This window comes from Megalobrama amblycephala, linkage group LG10, assembly GCF_018812025.1.
Source record: "Megalobrama amblycephala isolate DHTTF-2021 linkage group LG10, ASM1881202v1, whole genome shotgun sequence".
Classification (NCBI taxonomy): domain Eukaryota; kingdom Metazoa; phylum Chordata; class Actinopteri; order Cypriniformes; family Xenocyprididae; genus Megalobrama; species Megalobrama amblycephala.
In genome coordinates, this window is record NC_063053.1 from 16194562 (window position 1) to 16216857 (window position 22296).

At 36.1% G+C, this 22296-nt stretch overlaps 2 protein-coding genes across 6 annotated transcripts in view; one reads left to right on the forward strand and one right to left on the reverse strand.

Annotated features, from left to right (window-relative positions):
- Positions 1-17501, reverse strand: part of si:dkey-192p21.6 (uncharacterized protein LOC565246 homolog) — a 36314-nt gene extending 18813 nt beyond the window's left edge. For 2 of the 4 annotated variants that reach the window (XM_048204927.1, XM_048204924.1), the window contains exons 1-9: positions 17227-17501; positions 16726-16752; positions 16526-16620; positions 16151-16269; positions 14915-15033; positions 10013-10082; positions 8224-8299; positions 7247-7326; positions 3241-3317 (exon numbers count right to left, since the gene is read on the reverse strand). In XM_048204927.1, coding sequence (XP_048060884.1) covers positions 3241-3317; positions 7247-7326; positions 8224-8299; positions 10013-10082; positions 14915-15033; positions 16151-16269; positions 16526-16620; positions 16726-16752; positions 17227-17308 — 745 coding nt within the window. In that variant the 5' untranslated portion in view covers positions 17309-17501. Of the gene's footprint in view, positions 1-3240; positions 3318-7246; positions 7327-8223; positions 8300-10012; positions 10083-14914; positions 15034-16150; positions 16270-16525; positions 16621-16725; positions 16753-16923 lie in introns of all 4 variants that reach the window. The other 2 variants (XM_048204925.1, XM_048204928.1) reach the window with 2 other exon arrangements.
- An 86-nt stretch (positions 17502-17587) lies between these two features.
- On the forward strand, positions 17588-21113 carry pcbd1 (pterin-4 alpha-carbinolamine dehydratase/dimerization cofactor of hepatocyte nuclear factor 1 alpha). 2 transcript variants are annotated; one of them, XM_048204930.1, is made up of 4 exons: positions 17588-17719; positions 20098-20229; positions 20319-20399; positions 20629-21113. In XM_048204930.1, the coding sequence occupies exons 1-4, from the start codon at positions 17717-17719 to the stop codon at positions 20719-20721; spliced, it is 309 nt and encodes a 102-aa protein (XP_048060887.1). In that variant the 5' UTR covers positions 17588-17716; the 3' UTR covers positions 20722-21113. The 2 variants fall into 2 exon arrangements, with proteins under 2 accessions (XP_048060887.1, XP_048060886.1); XM_048204929.1 differs by lacking the exon at positions 17588-17719 and adding an exon at positions 17760-17884.
- Positions 21114-22296: the final 1183 nt, after the last annotated feature.

Consider the following 22296-nt stretch of genomic DNA (forward strand, 5'->3'; position numbering starts at 1 on the left):
TCTGCTTTCCCTTATGATCAATACAATTCTGCTGATATGATGAAGAGGCCATTATGATCCTTAAATTGAGTTCATCTGTGAATACTCCAGGAGATGTGCTTCGTAATAGACCCCCATTAAAATTTAACATGCAACCCCTTCTCATCTGCGTCCTCTGAGGATGTTCATCCAAAAGTCATGCTGTAGATTTAAAGTATAAAATTCATGCAGAATTAAGGTGCAATAAGGCAACTTTAAAGGTGCTATAGAACGTCTTTTCAAAAGATGTAATATAAGTCTAAGGTGTCCCCTGAATGTGTCTGTGAAGTTTCAGCTCAAAATACCCCATAGATTTTTTTTAAATTAATTTTTTTAACTGCCTATTTTGGGGCATCATTAACTATGCGCCAATTCAGGCTGTGCGGCCCCTTTAAATCTCTCACTCCCTGCCCTCCCGAGCTCTCGACTATAAGTGCAGTTATACAGTGCATAAACAAAGTTCACACAGCTAATATAACCCTCAAATGGATCTTTACAAGATGTTCGTCATTCATGCTGCATGCATGCTTCGGATCATGTGAGTAAAGTATTTATTTGGATGTTTACATTTGATTCTGAATGAGTTTGATAGTATGCTCCGTGGCTAACGGGCTAATGCTACACTGTTGGAGAGATTTATAAAGAATGAAGTTGTGTTTATGCATTATACAGACCGCAAGTGTTTAAAAATGAAAATAGCAACGGCTCTTGTCTCCGCGAATACAGTAATAAACGATGGTAACTTTAACCACATTTAACAGTACATTAGCAACATGCTAACGAAACATTTAGAAAGACAATTTACAAATATCACTAAAAATATCATGTAATCATGGATCATGTCAATTATTATTGCTCCATCTGCATCCTTGCTTGCTTACCTAGATTCAGCTGTGCACAGATCCAGACGTTAATACTGGCTGCCCTTGTCTAATGCCTTGAACATGAGCTGGCATATGCAAATATTGGGGGCGTACATATTAATGATCCCGACTGTTACGTAATAGTCAGTGTTATGTTGAGATTCGCCTGTTTTCCGGAGGTCTTTTAAACAAATGAGATTTATATAAGAAGGAGGAAACAATGGTGTTTGAGATGAACTAAAAGTCTTTTCCATGTACTGAACTCTTGTTATTCAACTATGCCGAGGTAAATTCAATTTTTGATTCTAGGGCACCTTTAAATGTAAGTATTTGATATCAGTACATTAGGTCTTCGGTAGTCTGTAAAGATTTATGATGTATCAATTTTGCCTTTCATTTCATAGTGGATGCCCTTAATTAGTAGTATTTATTTAGTGGTATTTATGAAAAATTAATTAATATCTTAGAAAACATGAGTGTATATTGCAAGCTCTGTTCCAGCCAAAAAAGAAACAAGAGAGAAACAAGCTATAATGACTGAGAATGTTAAATGTTAAAATGAAGCATTTGAAGCAAATGAAGGAGTCAAATAATTTTTTAGTAGACAAATTACAAGCCCGCTCAACAAAGAGGGGTGTTCAGAAGCACTTTTGTTAATTGAGTGAATGATTCTCGAATCATTTCAAACTAGACAAAAGCAAAAATCACAACACAAGTAAGCTTGAAGCTGTTTTGTGAATCACAGTGACTGACTCATTAAAATAAATGGATAATACAGATTCATTAGCTCACAAATCAGACATTGCAGTTCAGAAACTCTGGCATACACTACTAACGAGTTGACATTTGACAAAACCACCTAAAGACGCACACAATATTTTCCTATTAATGCATTTTTAATTTTTTTTAAACATTTGCAGTCAGTTTAGTTGCAATAAGGAGCCCTGTCACTGTAAACCCGAATATGTTGGCAAAACTCAAAAAACAATCAGTTAAAAATGTTTAAGTTAAGAAATTCTTAGCATTCCTGTAAAATTTGCTTAAAATGCCTAAAAAAGCCATACCCAGTGTACATTGCATGCTGTTCTTGAACCATTTGGAGTATATGCATGGTTTTGGACTCTTTTGAAAGGTATGTGTACTGCGGGCGGTACAGTGGAACACTAACAGGTTAAGTAAGCAGAACTGGCAGATTAGCTAACTCATACATTTAAGTTAAAATTATTATGTAATCTCAACTTAAATATGTTTAGTTCTGGAAACTTGGCTAGGTTTAAGTAGCTAATTCGGTAAATGCTAACTTACTAATTGGTAACAATATGCTTTGATAGCATTAGCATAGTATAGCAAATGCTGAATGAGTACAGCAATAAACAACATTTAACATATATCTGTTCTCAAACTAAGCTCATGCTCCACTCGTCACCATGATGGTCTCAGCCTCAGACGTCACGCTCACGGATCGTTGGCTGAATGTCTGATGCATATGGCACTCTTATCTGGAAAAACTTCAGGATTTTCAAAGTCATCATCTGGTTGGCTGAATTCTACAGGATGTCCGGCAGACATGTGTCGCGTTCTTTAACGGTCCGCCTAGAAACAAATGCCGTGAAGCCAAACCCCCTCATGGAAGAAGAAAGCCGTTGTGTTAACTGTGACAACAAGCGTTTTCCAGGATCAACTAAACACTGAATTTTCAAAAGTATGTGAAGTTCGCAGCTCCATTGTTGCAGTAAACTTGCGCAACATTCTAAAATGAATCATTTATTAGATGCACACATGTCTGTTATTGTAGAGACATCAAATTTACATTTTCATGCCCCTAAACATAACGCAGAACAAAACAAACTGTGACTGGTTTCATTACATGTCAGTCAAACGTTCCCTTGGGCGGTCCTTGACCAATGAAAGCTGTGATAGAGTCCAGACCTTCTGCCGTCAGTCTGGTAACCCCCCTAAATGAGCATAGCAAAACATGCTAAATCTCCCACTTAACATTAATCTTGCACAAAAACCATAATATAACACTTTACTCTCCCTTTCGAGTGTCATGGCAAAGCATGCTGGGAAATAGAAATCCCAGCCCATTTTCACTTAAATTTAAGTTTGTCTAAATTAATAGAAACAAGTTCCTAAAACTCAAAACAATGAAACGATTCAGATTACATAAAATGTGTCAGTTTTGAACTCAAAAGATAAAGAAAGTACTAAATACTGATAAAAGTTAATTTGATTAAACTAATTTGTTTAATTTAAGTTTACCCTAGTCAAACCAATTAATTATTTTGAGCATTAGGGTTTAGAGTAAAAAGCTCATTCCAGATCATTATATATGTAAATAATCAGCAAAATAACCCACCATTCCATGGTGCATGCTGGAAAAACCAGTAACCACCGCCTCCATAGTTCACAAACACCATGACAGTCAGGGAAAATCTGTAAACACAAATGACACTGAAAATATAATCAGAATACTAAAGATAGGCTAATATCCAAAAAGAATATTAAGCAAATATTAAGTCAAATAATGCTTTACAATATCCTCTGGTCCCTCAACTGTCTCTTGTACATTTGAGGTAAACTGTATCAATATTATGGATCATAAGGCAAGAGGGTTTAGCATTTGTTTTATATATCAAAGACGAAATGCTCTGTAAGGTAATGCAACCTAAGCATTATGAATCACTCAGGAAATGAACGGTTGTCCTCTGAATCGCCCCACCCAGAAGTGCTGACTAAAGCCGTCCGCTGTAATTTATTGTAGACGTGTAACTTAGAGCAAGGAAGCCAAGCTGCAACTTATTGTGCATGATGGAACACTACATTGAATTAGCAACAGCAAGAGATGTTTTTTATTGCACGTCAGAAAATGCATGTTTGCACTACGCAGCATAAACATACCCGTGGACACGAAATTGATTTTGGTGATCAAACTCTGAGACAACCCCTCAGCTATTAAACTGACAACACTTAGATCATGGTGTTGAAGTGTGTTCTCTTTGGTTCCTCTGTATAAGAACATACTGAGAAACCAAAGCACTGTATAGACCTTCAGATAAACTTCACTCTATCTAAACGATCTAAATTTTTCCTCACCAAATTCAATTAGGAGATCAGAACAGAGACCATTACTGCTTCTTTTAGGCCTAACCTGCTGATACAAGATTTTAATCACATGCCATCCTCTAAAGAGCACTATTAAAGTAAGCATGTCTTTGTCTTTCTTGTCTCTCTCTCTTTCACACACACTCTCTCTTTCTCTCACACACACTTTGCGACTGCATCCATTAGTATCCATAGTAACAAAGACAAAGGTTAAGTCATTTTCAAGATGAGACTACAGCACAATGTTTGCAATATAGCATGTTATAGCCAATCATTTTAATTAAAAAACCCTCAGTGTTAGGGAGGCGTTCGCTCTTCTAAAAAAAGCCTTCCAGGGCACATTACATATTTTATTGCTTTAAGCTTCCTTTGACTTTCTGTCATAACCTGAAAGTAATCAAAAAACTGCAGCAGACAGTAAAACAATGTTGTGTTTTTGTGTTGCCTCTCATTATCAATTGTTGTTAACAAGTAATGTATTTTGGCAGAAACTCCCAGTGTATATTTGTCATTGTCATTTTATCCCAGAGCTATATAGCTCTTTGTAATCCCTGAATGGGCACAATTGTGATTTATATATACTGCAGTTTTCACTGTAAAATGCCTGAGATATCACATAAAACCAGTACAGGTAAAACTTAAAGGGTTAGTTCACCCAAAAATTTAAAAAGTTTGTCATTAATTACGTCATTACCCTCATGACGTTCCACACCCCAAACACATTCGTTTATCTTCGGAACACATATTAATATATTTTTGATGAAATCTGAGAGCTCTCTGACTTCTCCATACGCTCTAAAAAAAAAGGTGCTATATAGGACTAACAGTGGTTCTTTGGCTTGTAATCATAGGGGAACCACTTTAAGTGCTGTATAGCACCAAATCTTGGTTCTTCAGTGATTCTTTAGGGTGGTTAAGGTGCTGTATAGCACCACTGCCATACAAAGAACCTGTTATGCCCCTTTAAAGGTTCTTTACGAGCCAAAGAACCACTGTTGGTGCTGTTTAGCACCATTTTTGTTGAAGAAATAAAATGTGATATGGCACCTCTTATGGGTTCTACATAGCACCATTTGACAAAGGTGCTGTAGAGCACCTTTAAAGATATGGTGCTACATAGCAGCAAAAATGGTTCCCCTATGATTACGAGCCAAGAACCACTTTTAGTGATATATATATATATATATATATATATATATATATCACTTTTTTTTTTTTTTTTTTTTTTATGAGCGTAGACAGCAATTTAATTACCATTGTTAAGGTCCAGAAAGGTACTAAAGACATCATTAAAATAGTCAATGTGACTACAGCGGATCAACCTTAATTTTATGAAGTGGCAAGAATACTTTTTATGCTCAAAAATAAATAACGTTTTTTTTTTTTCATTCAATGTCTTTAGTACCTTTCTGGATCTTGACAGTGGTAGTTAAATTGCTGTCTATGGAGGAGTCAGAGAGCTCTCGGATTTCATCAAAAATATATTAAATTGTGTTCCAAAGATAAACGAAGGTCTTACGGGTTTGGAACGACACGAGGGTGAGTAATTAATGACAGAAATTTCATTTTTGGGTGAACTAACCATTTAAATATGACAAATTATTAAAACAGAGGAGTTGAATAAGATAACTTGCAACAGGACTATACATTCAAATTATGTGGTAAATGCCAAACATCAAAAACAAAACTAAACTGTTATGAAAAGTTTGGAGAAAAATGTCTTGTTTCCTGCTTAGGAAAATACAGGGTATATTTAACTAATTGGGAACTTTTTGAAGCACATTTGCTGTTAGTGTAACTTATCATTACAAAACCACCAACGTCAATTTGTAATCACAAATATGAGGAAACTGGCTGCAGGCTTTTGGCTGGCGAGATTAAAAACCAAATCCTTTTTAAAAAATTAAAATGCAAACAAAGTCTACGGTTATACAATATATCATGTTGATGGCATCTGATGAATTGAGGGCGCTGTTCTTCAGCTCTGAGAAAAACCGTAGCCGTAACAATTTCACCAGGGCGGTGGGCAGATGACAGATGCTTCTGTCTTCAGTGAAAAGTTTTGACTCACTGCTGGACAGGCCATATTTCATGTTATACAGCAAGGGAGTTGCAACACTACAGGCTTTCTCGGGGTTGATATTCTCACAAAGAGCCAAAGACATCTACCAACATTATTAAGTTCCATGTATAGCCAAATCAGGGATCCCATGTGAACTTTTCACAGTGTTGATTTTGTTTTGGACCTGCAAAGCTCTTGTGAAATATCATGCATTTGTTGCAGAATCTAATATTACCTCGACATCATGAATCAACAGACCTGACAAGCCAGCTGTGATGTCATCCTCTGAGTCTATATGTATGAGATGATGTCTATATCATATTCAAAATCAGCACTCTAGTTCCAGATTAAAGAATACTAAGGCCGGCATGAAGGAAACGGTGAAACAACGAACCAAAATCTCCAGGCACACTGATAAAACCATTAGGCTTAACAAGGAAATGGACTGTTTCATATCCAAGAGCAAAAGCAGGTTTAGACTGAGTGGAACATCTGTTTTTATCAGCACTGTGGTTTACAAGGAATATCATTATGAATGTGAATGGAGCATTTATGAATTGCGCTAAAAGTTCCACATAAAAAGGTGGGAAAAGCATAATGGTGACGAGTAATTCTAAGAACCATAAAAGCTTGGTTATTCTTACTGTCACTGATTGCTATCTGAAAAGCACTTTTTGCAACACTCATGGATTATCCATTACACAAATCTTGATCTGGGAAGTCATATCCTCTCCAACTCCAGATCTACAGCCTGCTGAATATGTGCTGATATGATGCTTGTATTATTACATCAATTACTGGGAAGTGAGAGGTCAAAGCCACAGCAGCTTCCTGTTTCGGGAGAGGCGTGCTTATGTGTTTGCCCCCAAGCCACTATCAAGCCCTGCTGGGCTTCCCGATTAAATCACATCACCCTTGCTCAACAGCAATCCACTGTTCCCCACCACAGAAGCAAAAGATATTAGAGATGATGCCTAGAGCGACCACCATAAACAATGGCTCGAGTGAGTGTATGTCCAGTCTGTGACCCCTCACAATCTCCTTAGTCTCACAATACATTCTCTGAGTGAATGTGGCCATCAAGTCGATGACAATTGATAAATATTAAGTTCGTAGAATTGAGGGAGCTCAACGGGTTCAAAATTAAGTTGCTACCATTTTAATCCAAATAAATGAAAATCATTTTTTTGCCACATACCCTCGAAATGTGTCCAGTGACTTCAGTCTTGATGACTTTGTTTTGCTTTTGTCCACACAATGTTCATTATTTGCCTCCTCCTAAAATAAATAAAACCAAAAAATCTAGTATGAATTTTAAGACAGTCATTTCAAAGTTTACTAAGACATATCTGTAAATAAACTTTTACATCTATTTATAATTTTTTTTAGTTATTCTTAATCAACATGAATACAATTTAAGCCAAGAATGTTTTAATAATATACTTTATATTACTGTAAAATTATATTTTAAATATATTTACAATAAAATGTGATTAAGTATTAAATATATAAAGTTATATATATGTTATATGCTAATACCTTTGTGATGGATTTCATAACTGCTATCATAACACCATATGGTGAATGGGAACATTTTTCTTTTGAAAATGAAAGAAATTCATGCTCCCTAAACAATAATATAATATCATATATATTTTAAGATAGTTGCACAGAACTAATAGAGTAACGATTATGATGGGTGTCAAATGAGAAAATCTAAGATTTCTGGATTGAGAACTCTAAATGAATTAAATTTTGCCCATGTTTGGGTAGCATGAGAATTCTCAAACATGTTTGGAGAGCATGAATAGTTCCTCTCATTTCCAAAGGAAGACATTCCCATTCACCATATGGTCATGCGATGGCAGTGAGATCCATCAGAAAGGAATTAGCATTACCCTCTTCCTGCTCTGGCTCTCCAAACAACTGCATGATAGGCTGCAGACAAAGCTAATCAAACTTTCAGACCAGCAAAATCAAACAATACCTCAAAAAATTAAACTATATCCACTACAAGGTTCCATATACGTCTCAATGAGCCATTTACGTTTTAGATGTGATAATCCTGGAAATTGCAGATTAGGGCTGCTATGAACTAAACATAAACAAATGCACAGTATTTGATGCATAACATCTGTTCCTATTGTATGATGCATGAACCGTTTTTGCCCTCACCATTTCCATGGAGTTTTGAGACCTGTGACAGCAGAATAAGCGGATACGTTTCCTTAGCCTCTGTGTACAGCTGCATCTGAAGAGGTATATAACATTAATGCAAAATCAACTTAATCAACTTAAACAAATGTTGTGTTAAACATAAAAAAAATGTTTACATACACTACCATTCAAAAGTTTGGGGTCAGTAATTTTTTTTAAATGTTTTTGAAAGAAGTCTCTTATGCTCACCAAATTTGATAAAACAATTAAAATAGTAATATTGTTTTCTGTTTTAATTATGTACTTTATTCCTGATGGCAAAGCTGAATTTTCAGCATCATTACTCCAGTCTTCAGTGTCACATGATCCTTCAGAAATCATTCTAACATGCTGATTTTGCACTCAAGAAAGATTTATTATCAGTGTTAAAAACAGTTGTGCTGCTTAATATTTTTGTTAAAGTTATCGCTGTGTCCGAATATGCCTTCTTCCATACTATATAGGCAAAAACATTATGTGAGCCAAGTAGTTTGTCCGAATTCATAGTATTCATAAAACAGTAGGCAAAACGTACCCTGAGATTCTGAAGTGCGCATTCGATGGACACTTTACTATCCCACGAGGCCACGGGAGAGCATTTGTGAATGTAGGTGAAGTCAAGTCAAGTCAAGTCACCTTTATTTATATAGCGCTTTTTACAATGCAGATTGTGTCAAAGCAGCTTTACATTGATAACTGGTATATAATTTTTTCTCTTAAAGAATAGTGTCAATGCAGGCAGATCAAAAGCACTGTTGAATAAATGTCAAGAATACTGTTGAATATCAAATGTCAAGTCAAATTAAATTAAATTAAATTAGGGCTGCACGATTAATCGTATTTTAATCACGATAACAATATCTGCTTCTCTCGATTGATTTGAAATAATCGTCACGATATTGGCCCGCTCTATGAAAATGAACATAATTTGGAAATATTGGAAGTAATATTAGGAGTTTCGCTGTTTTATCTTTTGAAGTTCCTAAAGGTTTTACGAGTTTTCATAATGTTGATCAGCTAGAAATTATTGTTCTTTGCTTTACGAATTTGCCGGGCAATCTGAATCTGGTTTGTCTTATTTGCAAACGAATTGTGTTGCTTTAAAATTTGATGTGAATACATATTACAAAGCGCTCACCAAAACCATGTTTTGTATTGATTTACCATCTAACGAAGTTATCATAGTTGGTCTTTGTGCCACCTACAGGCCTTTTGGGTGAAGTGCAGGATGGTAAAGAACTTGCAAAATAGCCATAACTACATTACTCTTTTTGATAGAATAATCGTGATTATAATTTGAGCAAAAATAATCGCGATTATCAGTTTGACCATTTTTTCGTGCAGCCCCAAGTCAAATGTCAAGTGTCCGCACACTGAAGTGACGCAACTGATGCCGTAGGTCACTTTACAATGACAACATGGTGGATGTAGAACATACGAATTTCATTCATTCCACACAATTTCATATTATAGAATGTACTTTTTCAGCGACTGTAAAGATTTTGGACACAGCATTATTTGAGACAGAAAACTTTTGTAACATTATAAATGTCTTTACTGTCACTTTTGATCAATTTAATGTGTTGTTGCTGAATAAAAGCAAAGTCCCTTTAAGATGTTATAATATAATATACCTTTAAGTGTTATTCTATAGTCTTTGATAAAAGTAATAATTTCTAAAAAAAAAATAAAAAATCCTACTGACCCCAAACTTTTGAATGGTATTGTAATATCAAATTTGAAAGAGAAAAACAGGTAATATTGTTACCTGAGTATACAAGGCAAAGAGGCCCAAAATACAGTCACAGAAGCCAGAATTAAGAATGCCGCCAACAGCGCTGAGGAATCAATATTAAATACATAAATACTTGTTTTTTCAATATTTAGCAATAAGGATCCTGTGAATGTTCCTTACAGTCTGTTAAATTAATTAAAAGTAAAGAAAAGTAATTGAAACATGTTCAGTTTCTATGATTTTCTCAGCCTTCGCTCTGAACAGCCTTTGTCACCCATGCTATGCCACAAGGGAGCTCTCAAGAATCCAGCAGTGTCCTTTTATGTAATCTGAAACCAGTCTATAGGCGTACAATCAATCTATGAAACCCTAGCCTTGGGTCTCCAATGCGGCCATGTACTGAGGCAATATTTTCACAGTGCATGATGGAATGGATCATATTGGCTGCCAGAGGCCGTCCTCCATGATACTGACTGCTTAGGGGAAGGTGTAAAACAGGAAGCAATAATGTGTCATATTCCAAGTATTTGGAAGCTACAGACGTATTTTTTGGGTATGTGTATACTGCAAGATAAAATTGAAAATCATACTGAAGTGGGAGCAGGAGCATTTAAAATACTTTTTCACTTTCCATAAAACCAAATTGAATTCAACATTGTTACATAATGCTTACGTAAGTCTTAAATTGGAAGCCCACCGTTTATCATCTTTAACAATCAAAACATGGACAACAGCCCTCACATAGAACATCATGGCTAATCAAATGGACACGTTACACCCGGTGAGCTCAAGCGATCACTGTTCAATGAGACAGTGGAGGCCTTTTGTGGAAAAACAAACAAAGAAAGGACCATTTGATCAAAGTGTGAATACACTTGATGACATGAGGGGAAACATTGAAGCTGTGATGATACTATAGTGACGACTGAGTTCAGGAGCCTGGACAAACTGGCCCTGAGATAAACAAACACTTCGTGTACATCCAACACTCTGCCCTCTTAAGAGTACTTTTAAGTATATCATGTTTGTCATGCCTCAAATGTCCTTTAACTTGAGAAGTCAAAGAAGCTAACTGGTTGCTACTAAGACAACTACAGAAAAACTAACATCTTAAAACAGGTCATTTAATTGAGCATTTTTTGTGTATATGCATGTTTAGGGCTGTCAAAGTTATAATTATATTTAAGGCATTCATTTTAAATATAATTTGATATTATTATTATTATTATTGTGAGATTAATCAGAAATAATGAGATTAATCTTTTTTTTTTATCTATTGACAGAACCGGTTTTAACAGTAAGAAATAAGAACCTAATCTGCATATAGTTTTGTGGGGTTCCAAAAATTTGCTGGTCTATTTTAGGGCTCTTAAAGTTGAACTTGTAGGCCTGGTTTCACAGACAGGGCTTAGATTAAGCCAGGATTAGGCCATAGTTCAATTTGGACATTTTAAGTGTTAGTTCACCAAAAAATGAAAATAATGTCATTAATTACTCACACTCATGTCGTTTACACCCGTAAGACCTTATTTCATCTTCGGAACATGAATTAATGAATCAATGAATTAAGATATTTTTGATGAAATCCAATGGCTCAGTGAGGCCTGCAATTGCTAGCAATGACACTGAACCTCTCAAGATCCAAAAAAGTTACTAAAAACATACAGTGCTCAGCGTAAATGAGTACACCCCCTTTGAAAAGTAACATTTTAAACATTATCTTAATGAACACAAAAACAATTTCCAAAATGTTGACAAGACTAAGTTTAATATAACATCTGTTTAACTTATAAGATGAAAGTAAGGTTAATAATATAAATTAGATTTCAGTCAACTCAAACTAGGGTGATGCAAAAATGAGTACACCCCACAACAAAAACTACTACATCTAGTACTTTGCATGGCCTCCATGATTTTTAATGACAGCACCAAGTCTTCTCTGCATGGAATGAACAAGTTGGCGACATTTTGCAACATCTATCTTTTTCCATTCTTCAATGTCCTCTTTTAGAGAGGATGGAGAGTGATGCTCAACTTGTCCCTTCAGAACTCCCCATAGGTGTTCGATTGGTTTCAGATCAGGAGCCACTGAATCACTTTCACCCTGTTCTTCTTCAGAAATTCAACAGTGGTCTTAGATGTGTGTTTAGGATCATTGTCATGTTGGAACAGTACACGACGACCAAGGACACAGAGTGATGGTAGCATCTTCTCTTTCAGTATAGAGCAGTACAACTGTGATTTCATGACGTCATCAATGAAATGCAGCTCCCCGACACCAGCAGCACTCATGCAGCCCCACATAAGGACACTGCCACCACCATGTTTCACTGTAGGCGTCATGCATTTTTCTTTGTGATGCCATACAGTTTTGAAGCCATCAGTTCCAAAAACATTTATCTTGGTCTCATCACTCCAGAGTATAGACTCCCAGTAGTCTTCATCTTTGTCAGCATGGGCCCTGGCAAACTCAAGGCTGGCTTTTTTGTGTCTGGGCTTTAAGAAAGGTTTATTTCGTGGACGGCACCCATGCATGCCATTCCTCTGCAGTGTACGCCGTATTGTGTCACAGGAAATAGTCACCCCAGTTTGGCTTTCTACTTCTTTAGATAACTGCAGTGAACTTGCATGCCGATTTTCTTCAACCCTTCTCATCAGAAGACGCTCCTGTCGAGGTGTTAACTTCTGTGGACGACCTTGACGTCTCTGTGAGATGGTTGCAGTTCCATCTTTTTAAAATTTTTGTACCACTTTTGCTACAGTATTCGGACTGATAAGTAAAGCTTTGCTGATCTTCTTGTTGCCTTCACCTTTCTGGTGTAAAGAAATTATATTCTTTCTCAGGTCTTGTGACATTTCTCTTCCATGTGGTGCCATTGCTGAAAGCATGAAATGGGAAGGGGTTTTAACACCCTTTTATAGTCAACTGTCTGCTGGACACCTGTGTAATGAATAATTAGACTCACCTGTGGTTGAATTCTACCCTACAGTGGTTCTACCTTAATATTATAAAGCGACAAGAATACTTTTTGTGCACCAAAAAAACTAAATAACGACTTTTCAACAACATCTAGTGATGGGCGATTTTAAAACACTGCTTCGAAGCTTTCTGAATCTTTTGTTTCGAATCAGTGGTTTGGAGTCATGCGATTTCAGATTTTACGCGATTCGAACCACTGATTCGAAACAAAAGATTTGTAAAGCTTCGAAGCAGTGTTCTGAAATCACCCATCACTAGATATTGTTGAAAAGTCGTTATTTGGTTTTTTTTTTTGTTTTGTTGGCGCAAAAAAAATTATTCTCGTCACTTTATAATATTAAGGTAGAACCACTGTACTCACATGAACTGTTTTAAATACACAAAATACAAAATTTAGTACCTTTCTGGATCTTGAAATGCAGTAACATTGCTGGCAATAGAGGCCTCACTGAGCCATCGGATTTCATCAAAACCATCTTAATCAATTAATCAATGAAGATCTTATGGGTGTTGAACGACATGAGGGTGAGTAATAAATTACATAATTTTCCTTTTTGGGTGAACTAACCCTTTAAGTAGCTTTTATAAACATGCCTTAGAAAAAAACACTACTGGTGTGCATCTTAAGACAAAACAATGGCACAGACATATTTTATGATATGCCCGTCCAAGTTGCTTTCAGCTCAAACACGCATTTTACTGTAGGACTAGTCTTAAGCTTTGTCTGTGAAACCAGGGGTTAAATCTTTCTTTCTAAAGACAGGTTGGAAATCATGAGATTAATCACATTTTTTTTTAATCTACTGACAATACAGTAATACATATTGACCTAATCAACAATAAACAATTACAACATGAGAGCTAATTATTTAATTTTAGAGCCATGTTTTCTTTGTAATATCACACATAATATTTTATGCACACAGTAAAAATGGGTCTGTAATGTATACCTGAAAATATATAAACATAAATTATATTTTAAGAAGGCGGTCATCATTTTTGGAGATCCATGTCATCAAAAAGTATGAAAACCTTGCTGTAATCAAATGCTACCAAGCTTCCTTCAAAGACAAGTTTTGTAGACAATTGCTGTCATGTATTTATTTCTAGTGAAAAGTAATACAATTAATGCTGATCATCACTGTCTAATAAACCTCCTACTTTTATTTCACAGTAAATTATTTAAGACTAATTGCTTAAGTTGAGAATCAGCAACATTTAAATTTACTCTAATTTGCACAGTTCAGTCTAAATGTTAATTAGTATTTAAGGTTAAGCAGACCAATTACTGCATGTTTGTATAATTGACTGCTTGTATTCATCACAGAGCCAAGACTGAAGTCAGAGTTTCAATTTTTCAGGCCAAGACAGGCTTAAAATAGTGTCACTCTGGGTAGTGCAATTCAATTGAAAACAGCCTGATTTTTGTTAATTTTGTTCAGTGTAGCCTCATCAGTTCTTCTTAACATCTGCTGATCACTAGCACCATCACTTAAGTTGTGAGAGCCCTTTGGAGCTGGAGTGTAATCACCAACCAGTCCGGCTAATGGAAGCTCATCATATAGCCGGGAGTTTAGTCACACTGGCCATATATCTGACAGATAATGGCTACTTGCCCTTAAAAGTCTGATCTACAACATAATCTGCACTATTGCAAAGTAGACTGCACATTATGGAGCGTGGTGCTTTCAAAACCCCATTATGCTTTAATCCTTCACGCTCCTCTAATGTATTTCCTACAATGCTCCCCTCCCGGGGCATCTTCCAAAACAAACATGGCAGAAAAGCTTTTCTTTGAGCTGTTTTTTTCAAGAAACGAGCAGTTCATCGGATCAATACAGTCTCATCTGACTCCTGGGATATGAGAAAGGCACTTCCATGCTCAACTTTGGAACACAATACATGTCTTTTGGTGACTTATTTAATGTTTTTAATTACACAGTATGTATACTTACGCAGGTATGCACTATTCGGACTCCTATCCACAGTGAGAGAACAGGTTACATCATTTAGCGAGCCAGGCTGCCTCATCCAGAGAGAATAATGGCCAGCTTCCTCAAATGTCTGACTCAGACTAGGGAGGAGAAATAATGTCATCAACATGTAATAAAACACTGATCCATCCATCACATCCTTATAGTCATGATGACGGTTATTGAATTTTTAATGTTTTGTTTAAAAAGCTTTCCTCTTTTTAAATGTTATTTACATTTTCTGTTACACATCATCACCATCATTTCCAGATTCATGAATTTGTTGTTTTCTTGTTAACCATAAATTGTTTGCTGACTGATGTAAGTAACCTGTCATGTAACTGTTTATCTAAAGTAGTCCAAAAATCAACTTTCACTTTATATTTATTAAAATCAAGCTGATTTATATAGTTTATCACCAATATTTTAGTATTTTCTGACTGTATTGTATATATAAATGCCTCTTTGTACCAGCATGGAGCAAATTTATAACATAAACAGTAACATACAAGAGGCTGAAGGGGGCCATCTAGAGGGCAACAGTGAAAACTGCAACATTTGAACCCATTTCACCCTTTTCATCCCCCAAAATGTGCACTATAAGACTTTATTGATCGGCCTGGGAATGACATAGTGGCCAGCACGTTCTTTGGGGGAGAAGGTAAATCGATAACTGCTCGGTCTGGAAAGGGACCTCGGTATCGATCTTAAAGAAGCCCAGGACTAGACCTCAGCCATAGGGTGGGAGAGATACTGTGACTTGTCTTATGAAATCAGACACCCTCGACAACCTATTTGAAAATGGCCCAAAACTTGAAGACTGTTTGAGGCCCAGGTTGTTTGTAAATATGACTACGGTCTCCTGCTTCCAACATCCCAGCTGGGGGAGGACCACAAGCTTTGATGTCTTAATGGTCTTTTTCATCATTATTTCAGTGTCAGCTTGTTAACCCCAAAATGCAGTGCGATCAATGCACAGTGAGGAATTCTCCAAAGGGCAGCACTAAAGCCAGGTCATATTCAAACACATGCTCATAAATGGTCTCACTGGCTGCTATTAAGGCTATATATATATAGCCTATGTAAGGTCCTTCTGTACCATTTTTTTGCTATGGTTAAAAACCTCTCAATTAAAGAAAAAAACATTATTCAGGATGATGTTAAATAATATATTCACCATAATTAGCAAGTTGAGGTGTAGTTCAAGGTGATTCTTACCTGCACTGAGTGCTGTTTCCATCTACAGTTGTGATTCTTAGAGTCAGTGTGAATTGTGTGCTCACCACCACAGGAATATTGTGACCATTCCCAACTGTGGCAAGGGGCTGATAAAGACACTGTAGAAGATGTAGATATCTGTTATTGAACATTTATTTAATATAAGCCATTTTCAAGCACTAAAGCCATGTTCATAAGCCATGTTCAAGCACTACAGGTTAGTATGAGAAATTACATAAAGATTTATATTGGTCACAAAACTCAACCTGGTTGAAAACTTCATATTATCAATGGAACAAATTTATTTATATTTCTGGCAGTACAGAAAATGCTATAAACACTCATAAGTCACAAGACAAAACAAATTTGAAATACCTTATAACAGTAATCTGAGGTGTAGTAAACACTAATGTTGTAAGGAAGTTCATTATGGAATGTTAGCAATGCCTGATCCATTTTCAGCATGTAAACTAAAGAAAAGGACAGAGGTGCTGAGATTGCAGTATCCTAAATACAATACACTTATTTTATCTATGCACATTTTAAACAACTTGAGTATCATAATTATGACCTACCTTGATTACGTCTTTCACACATCCCTGCTGAGAGAAGAGTAAAAAAGAAAACATTCAAGATCTTGATTATATTCATTGTTAATTCCAAATCTGCTGTATTTCTTTTTCTTCGTTTTGTGTAAATGAAAATAAAGAGAGCTCAAAGATCACTGTACATGTGATAACAGTGATCTTTGAGATGTGTTGGAGTTTTATTACCAGAAGACACCACAAGATTCCCCAAAGATATGAGGGTTAATTGACTAGGAGTAGTAGGCCTATGTAACTGCTAGATAAAAAAGAATGGAGAACACTGCGTGTGAGGATGATACTTCATTGATAAAAGACAAAGTGTGTAAAAGAGAAGAATAGAAATGATCTTGATAACAAAAATCTTATCTTAGGGGAAAACGGGAAATGAGTACTTCTCATGTTTGTACTCTTTCATGTTAATTATTCCGCTTTACTGTGTTGTTATTTTCTGAAAGTGTGTGTGACCCTGGTTGAATCTTTTCACTTAACAGGTATAATTTCCCGTTGTGTCGAATTCAGACCTTCTCAGGCATGAACAGCAGTCGTTACCATTTATATGAAACGCGCACATTGACAAATAAAATGGCTCGCATATTTCCCGAACAGATGCTTGATGTTATAAGCCATTGTTTGTAACCGATTTGTCGTTTGACGATCTATATGAAGTTAAGAACATTTTTGCTGCTATAATTTGTTAATGGTCTAATTATATTCTCTCTGGAACGCCTCTCTGTTTTCACACTTATATTTTGTTCAGGCGCCTGTAGGACAGCAGCAAGAGGGCCCCTATATTAATATTAAATAGAGCGTGCTGACGTAGCCTGGCAACTTTTCAAAAGCGTCCAACACGAAACTTAGTTAATATTCATAAGACGTCCCTTCGCCATAGTAGGATTCGTAAATTCGCGCTCTGGCCACAGGTTGAAATCCAGCTGCTTGCACGAGACCATTGCAGCGCTACACGCACAGCACTTCCAACATGGTAAGAGAAAACAGAGAAAAAAAGTTGTATTTTTTTGTACTCTTATTGCTTGTGGATTAACAACCACTTTATAGTCTTTGCATCTCTCAACTTTGCAAATGAATGCATAACATTGCTGCACAAACGACATGCTTCAATTACGTTATATTGGAATGGGCTGAACAGGTATCGTGATATTTTATATTAAGTCATTTTTAAAATCTGACGTTTTATTTTCGTATTATTCGAAGTTTTTTTTTTTTTTAGACAATCGAGTATGGTTTTTTGCAGATTTCGTGTTTTGCCTTATAAAATCGTTCATGTTGTTATCATTAAGGTCTTATTAATGTCTGATATTAATTTGGTAGAACTGTCATGGTTTTACTTCGTCTTTGTCGTGCCGTGTCTGTTCGTGCAGCAGCATTAGTTCAGCAGATTACACTGTTGCTAAGAGACCTGTTGATGTCAGTCTGCTTTATCTGTGTTTGAGCTTCATTGTGACTGACATGTGTTTGCACAGGCTCTCTGACGCAATATACTGATGGTTCATTCAGGGACTAAAGTGTGTGGATAGTACAAAAGAAAATGAGGACACAAACAACTTAATTTCCCTTTCATTCAATTAATAGTCCATAAAATGTATCACATAAGCATATAGAGAAAATATAGAAAGCCTATATTTTCAAGTTAGTTACTATTTTATAAATGCATATTCAATATATTACAATAGTATATTTTTTATTCTTTCTCTATTCTTTTTGGGGTAACAGACATGTTTAAAGCTCATGTGATCTTTACTTCAAGGGGAACAGGGAAGGGTTAAGTTGCTTAGGAATTTCATTGCCCCAACCACATGGTGGAAGCTCTTAAAATTGAAAATGCAAGTCATCATTGTTTCCATATGAGGCTCACAACAACCAATCACAGTGCTTTTTTCTGAAACATCCCCTTCAAATGGTTGCTTAAGAGTGTGTTTGCAAAACTATTAACAAATAATGATCCGAGTATGTACATGTACAATTGAATACAGTACTATTTAATTGTTATAAATAATTTGTGTTATATATTACCAGGCAGGTATTTCATAAAATATAAGCACAATATATAACCACTTCTTGGTTGTCTTTGCAAAATAACATCTGATCAGTCCTCTTTAGATAACAATTTTTCATTTGTGGGAAGCAAGCTATTGTGCAATATTCTGAAGCATTAAATGACTTTTCACAGTGAAGCAGCGCCAATACAAGCAGTTAAACGCCCAAACGGCATTTATTATTATTGGTCATTTGTATAATAGATTAGCTACACATTTGATTATTCTATTTAACTCTTCATTGAAATTACAGCCGTTCATCTGGATTCCTGTAATGCTATGAGTCTCGCACAGGCCAGGTATACGATCTCATACTCACAAACTCGTCATTCTTGGTCATTAGACAGAGGCGATCACTAATATTCTAGAGACCTTACCCACTTTGCTCATTCTAGAATACATTACTTGGTCCCCATAGATCTGAACACACTGAGCATTTTGCAGCATTTTCTTAAATACCAGACCAAGACGAAACCTCCTCCAAAGGAGACATGAGTTAATGGGAATTAATTATTAACTATTAATTTGCATGAAAGACCCTGCGAAAAGGGCACACCCACCATAGAAAGCAAAGTATCTCTAAACTCTTAAAACCTTTTGGTTTACCTCTGTGGGGATGGGACCTTTGTACCAGTCGCGCCAAGACATTTCAAATGATACCAAACATGTATAGTGATGTGATAATTGTTCACATTAAACCATATAGATTTTTGGGTGAATTTCAGGTCATCTCAACATGGACAGGAGAGATGGGGGAAGAGGGGGTGAAGGAAAGGAAATGTAGATTAAGACAATAATGATGCTAATTTTGCAAGTGAGAGTTCAAATGTTAATTTCCTTTGTTTTCTGAGAGTAGCCCTCTCTCGGTCCAGACAGTCCGGCATCAGTCTTACAAAGGCTCCCCACACACTGACACCTCTTCCTCCATGCTTCACTGTGGTAGAGATGCATTTATTATATTTCTCAGCAGATTTTCAAAGACAACCACTCTGGAGCATCACCATGAGACTCGTGTTTCATAGTGATTCATCACTCCACACACAACTTCCCATATCTGTCTTTGATGTTTTTCTGAGACGGCAGTGGCTTCTTTAAAAGCAGTGCATTTTCTTATATTTTGCTAATTTCCTGACCAATAAATTGTGGTTTAGACAAGTTAAAAACTGTGTTTTGCCATTTTGCCCATTTTTTGCTCAGGAGTGTATATAAACAATTTACTTACAGAGACGTGACATGCGTTGTAACATTCATTCTTACAAACTACAATTTAAGATATTTTCTAACCAGAACTGTTTTAAACACTAAGGCTGGGAAGATTCAGACTCTTTCTATGGAGGAGAGGGAGCACCTCCTGCCCATGATGAGGAATGCTCAGTGGGTGGAGGTGGTGGGGAGAGATGCCATTTACAAAGAGTTCCTCTTCAAAGACTTCAACCAGGTAATAACCTATGTAAAAGTGCCACTATTTAGTGTTAGATACTTCACAACTCACATAGCCTACCCTATGACATGCTCTTTTCACTTTAGGCTTTTGGGTTCATGTCCAGAGTAGCACTACAGGCTGAGAAAATGGATCATCATCCCGAATGGTTTAACGTGTATAATAAGGTAAATGGATAATAAGGCTAATAATTAGTGTAGCATTTTTAATAGTTGATTGGGGGTCTTGGCTGTAAGTAAGTGCATTAGTGCTTTAATAAGAAAATATTATGAAGATGTTTTGTAATATGTACTGATTAATTTTTAATAAGACCAGGAATGTTTATGAAGAAAATAAATGCGGCCAGTTTTGTTTTCATGTTGACTGTGTCCTGTCTGCCTGTTTTCTCTCTGGTAGGTTCAAATCACCCTCAGTACTCATGAATGTGGAGGACTCTCACAGCGTGACATCACCCTCGCAACCTTCATAGATCAAGCCTCTGTCTTCTGAATGGATCCTCTCGCTTGACAGCTCGTCAATCAACCCGTGTAGCCTGTAAAACTGGATCAAAAATATTGTAAAACTTCATGTACCATAGTTATCACCATTTCAGTTTTGACTGTGTTGTCTGCCTGTTACACTTGATCTTTTTCTTAATAAGTATTAATAGTACAGTCAAGACAAAATTCATATTTTAAATCATTTCACATTCATAGTACATAAAAGTACTACAGATCAGAGATGAGAATTGCAAGAACACTAAAGAGACCGGTGAAACACTATTACATTACTGTGTTCTATGTCTTTTTTTAAACTAAATGTACAGTGCCTTTATTTGCATTTGATCCAACGATGACATAATTAGTGCCTCAATGAATTGTATTAAACTGAATGTTTGTCAACTTTTGGGCATTGTGAAATCAATGTATCATCTGTCAAAAGCACTTCAGCTATGCTTCCTGTATGTAGCCTTTCTCTACTGCAACTAAAAATGCATATTGTCTGCGTAGGTTCTACATTTGATGAAGATCTTCACGACTGTTAAAGCACAGTGCATGCATAATTATTATGCAAGTTGATTTTCTGATCATGTTTATTTTTCAGTCACATTTTACCAATTCCAAACTACATCAATCTTCATAATTACTATGAATTTTGTATTTAATCATTCATAAGTGATATATAATTGTTCATGAAGGCTGGAAATGAAAAATGTCTTATATTCAGGTGTGCATAATTATTAGGCAGGTTTTCTTTTACAGGCAAAATGAGCCAAAAAAAGATTTAACTCAGACTGAAAAGTCAAAAATTATTAAGTGCACGTGAGGAGGATGCAATACTAAAAATTGCAAAGTTAAGGCATGACCATTGGACAGCGAAGTGCTCAGTGGGTCAACAGGGTCAGACAAAAACAGGTGGAGAAGAAAAAGACACATTTACTGCAAAAATAATTAAGAATTAAAGTGAACAGTTAAGTGTGAAACCATCAGGAACCCTTTAGTCTCCAGCACCATCATTTTCCAGAACTGCAACCTACCTGGGGTCTCCAGAAGTGCAAGGTGTCAGGACCTCAGAGACTTACATTAGGTAAAGAATCCTAAAAAATGGCCCCACTTAATAAGAATCACAAGCTGAAGTGTTGTAGAATACATGAAGACTGTTTTTTTATAGACAGACAGATTGAGAGTGACTCTTGAAGGTCAAGTACCACATCCTCTTGTACCACTGTTTGAAAAATTCATCTTCCAGAATGTTCTCCAAGTCCATTTTGCAGAGATGGACTAAAATTGAACTCCCAAAACTTACCGCCAGATTCTGGAAGATAAATGCAAATAGTATTAAAAAAAAACAAAAAAAAACCATAATAATAATTAAGTAATCCATAAAGTTGAAGAAAGTAAATATACTTACTGACAAAAACTGCATCCAAAAATACTGTCAGGTCAATAGGAAATGAATACGGGTCAAATTGGCCCCCTTTATGCATTCTTTAATTTTTAACTTGTGCAGCATTTTAGAACACCAGACACTGCAAGAGACGCGATTGCATTGGTCAAACACGTCAGTCACAATGAAATTTAAAAA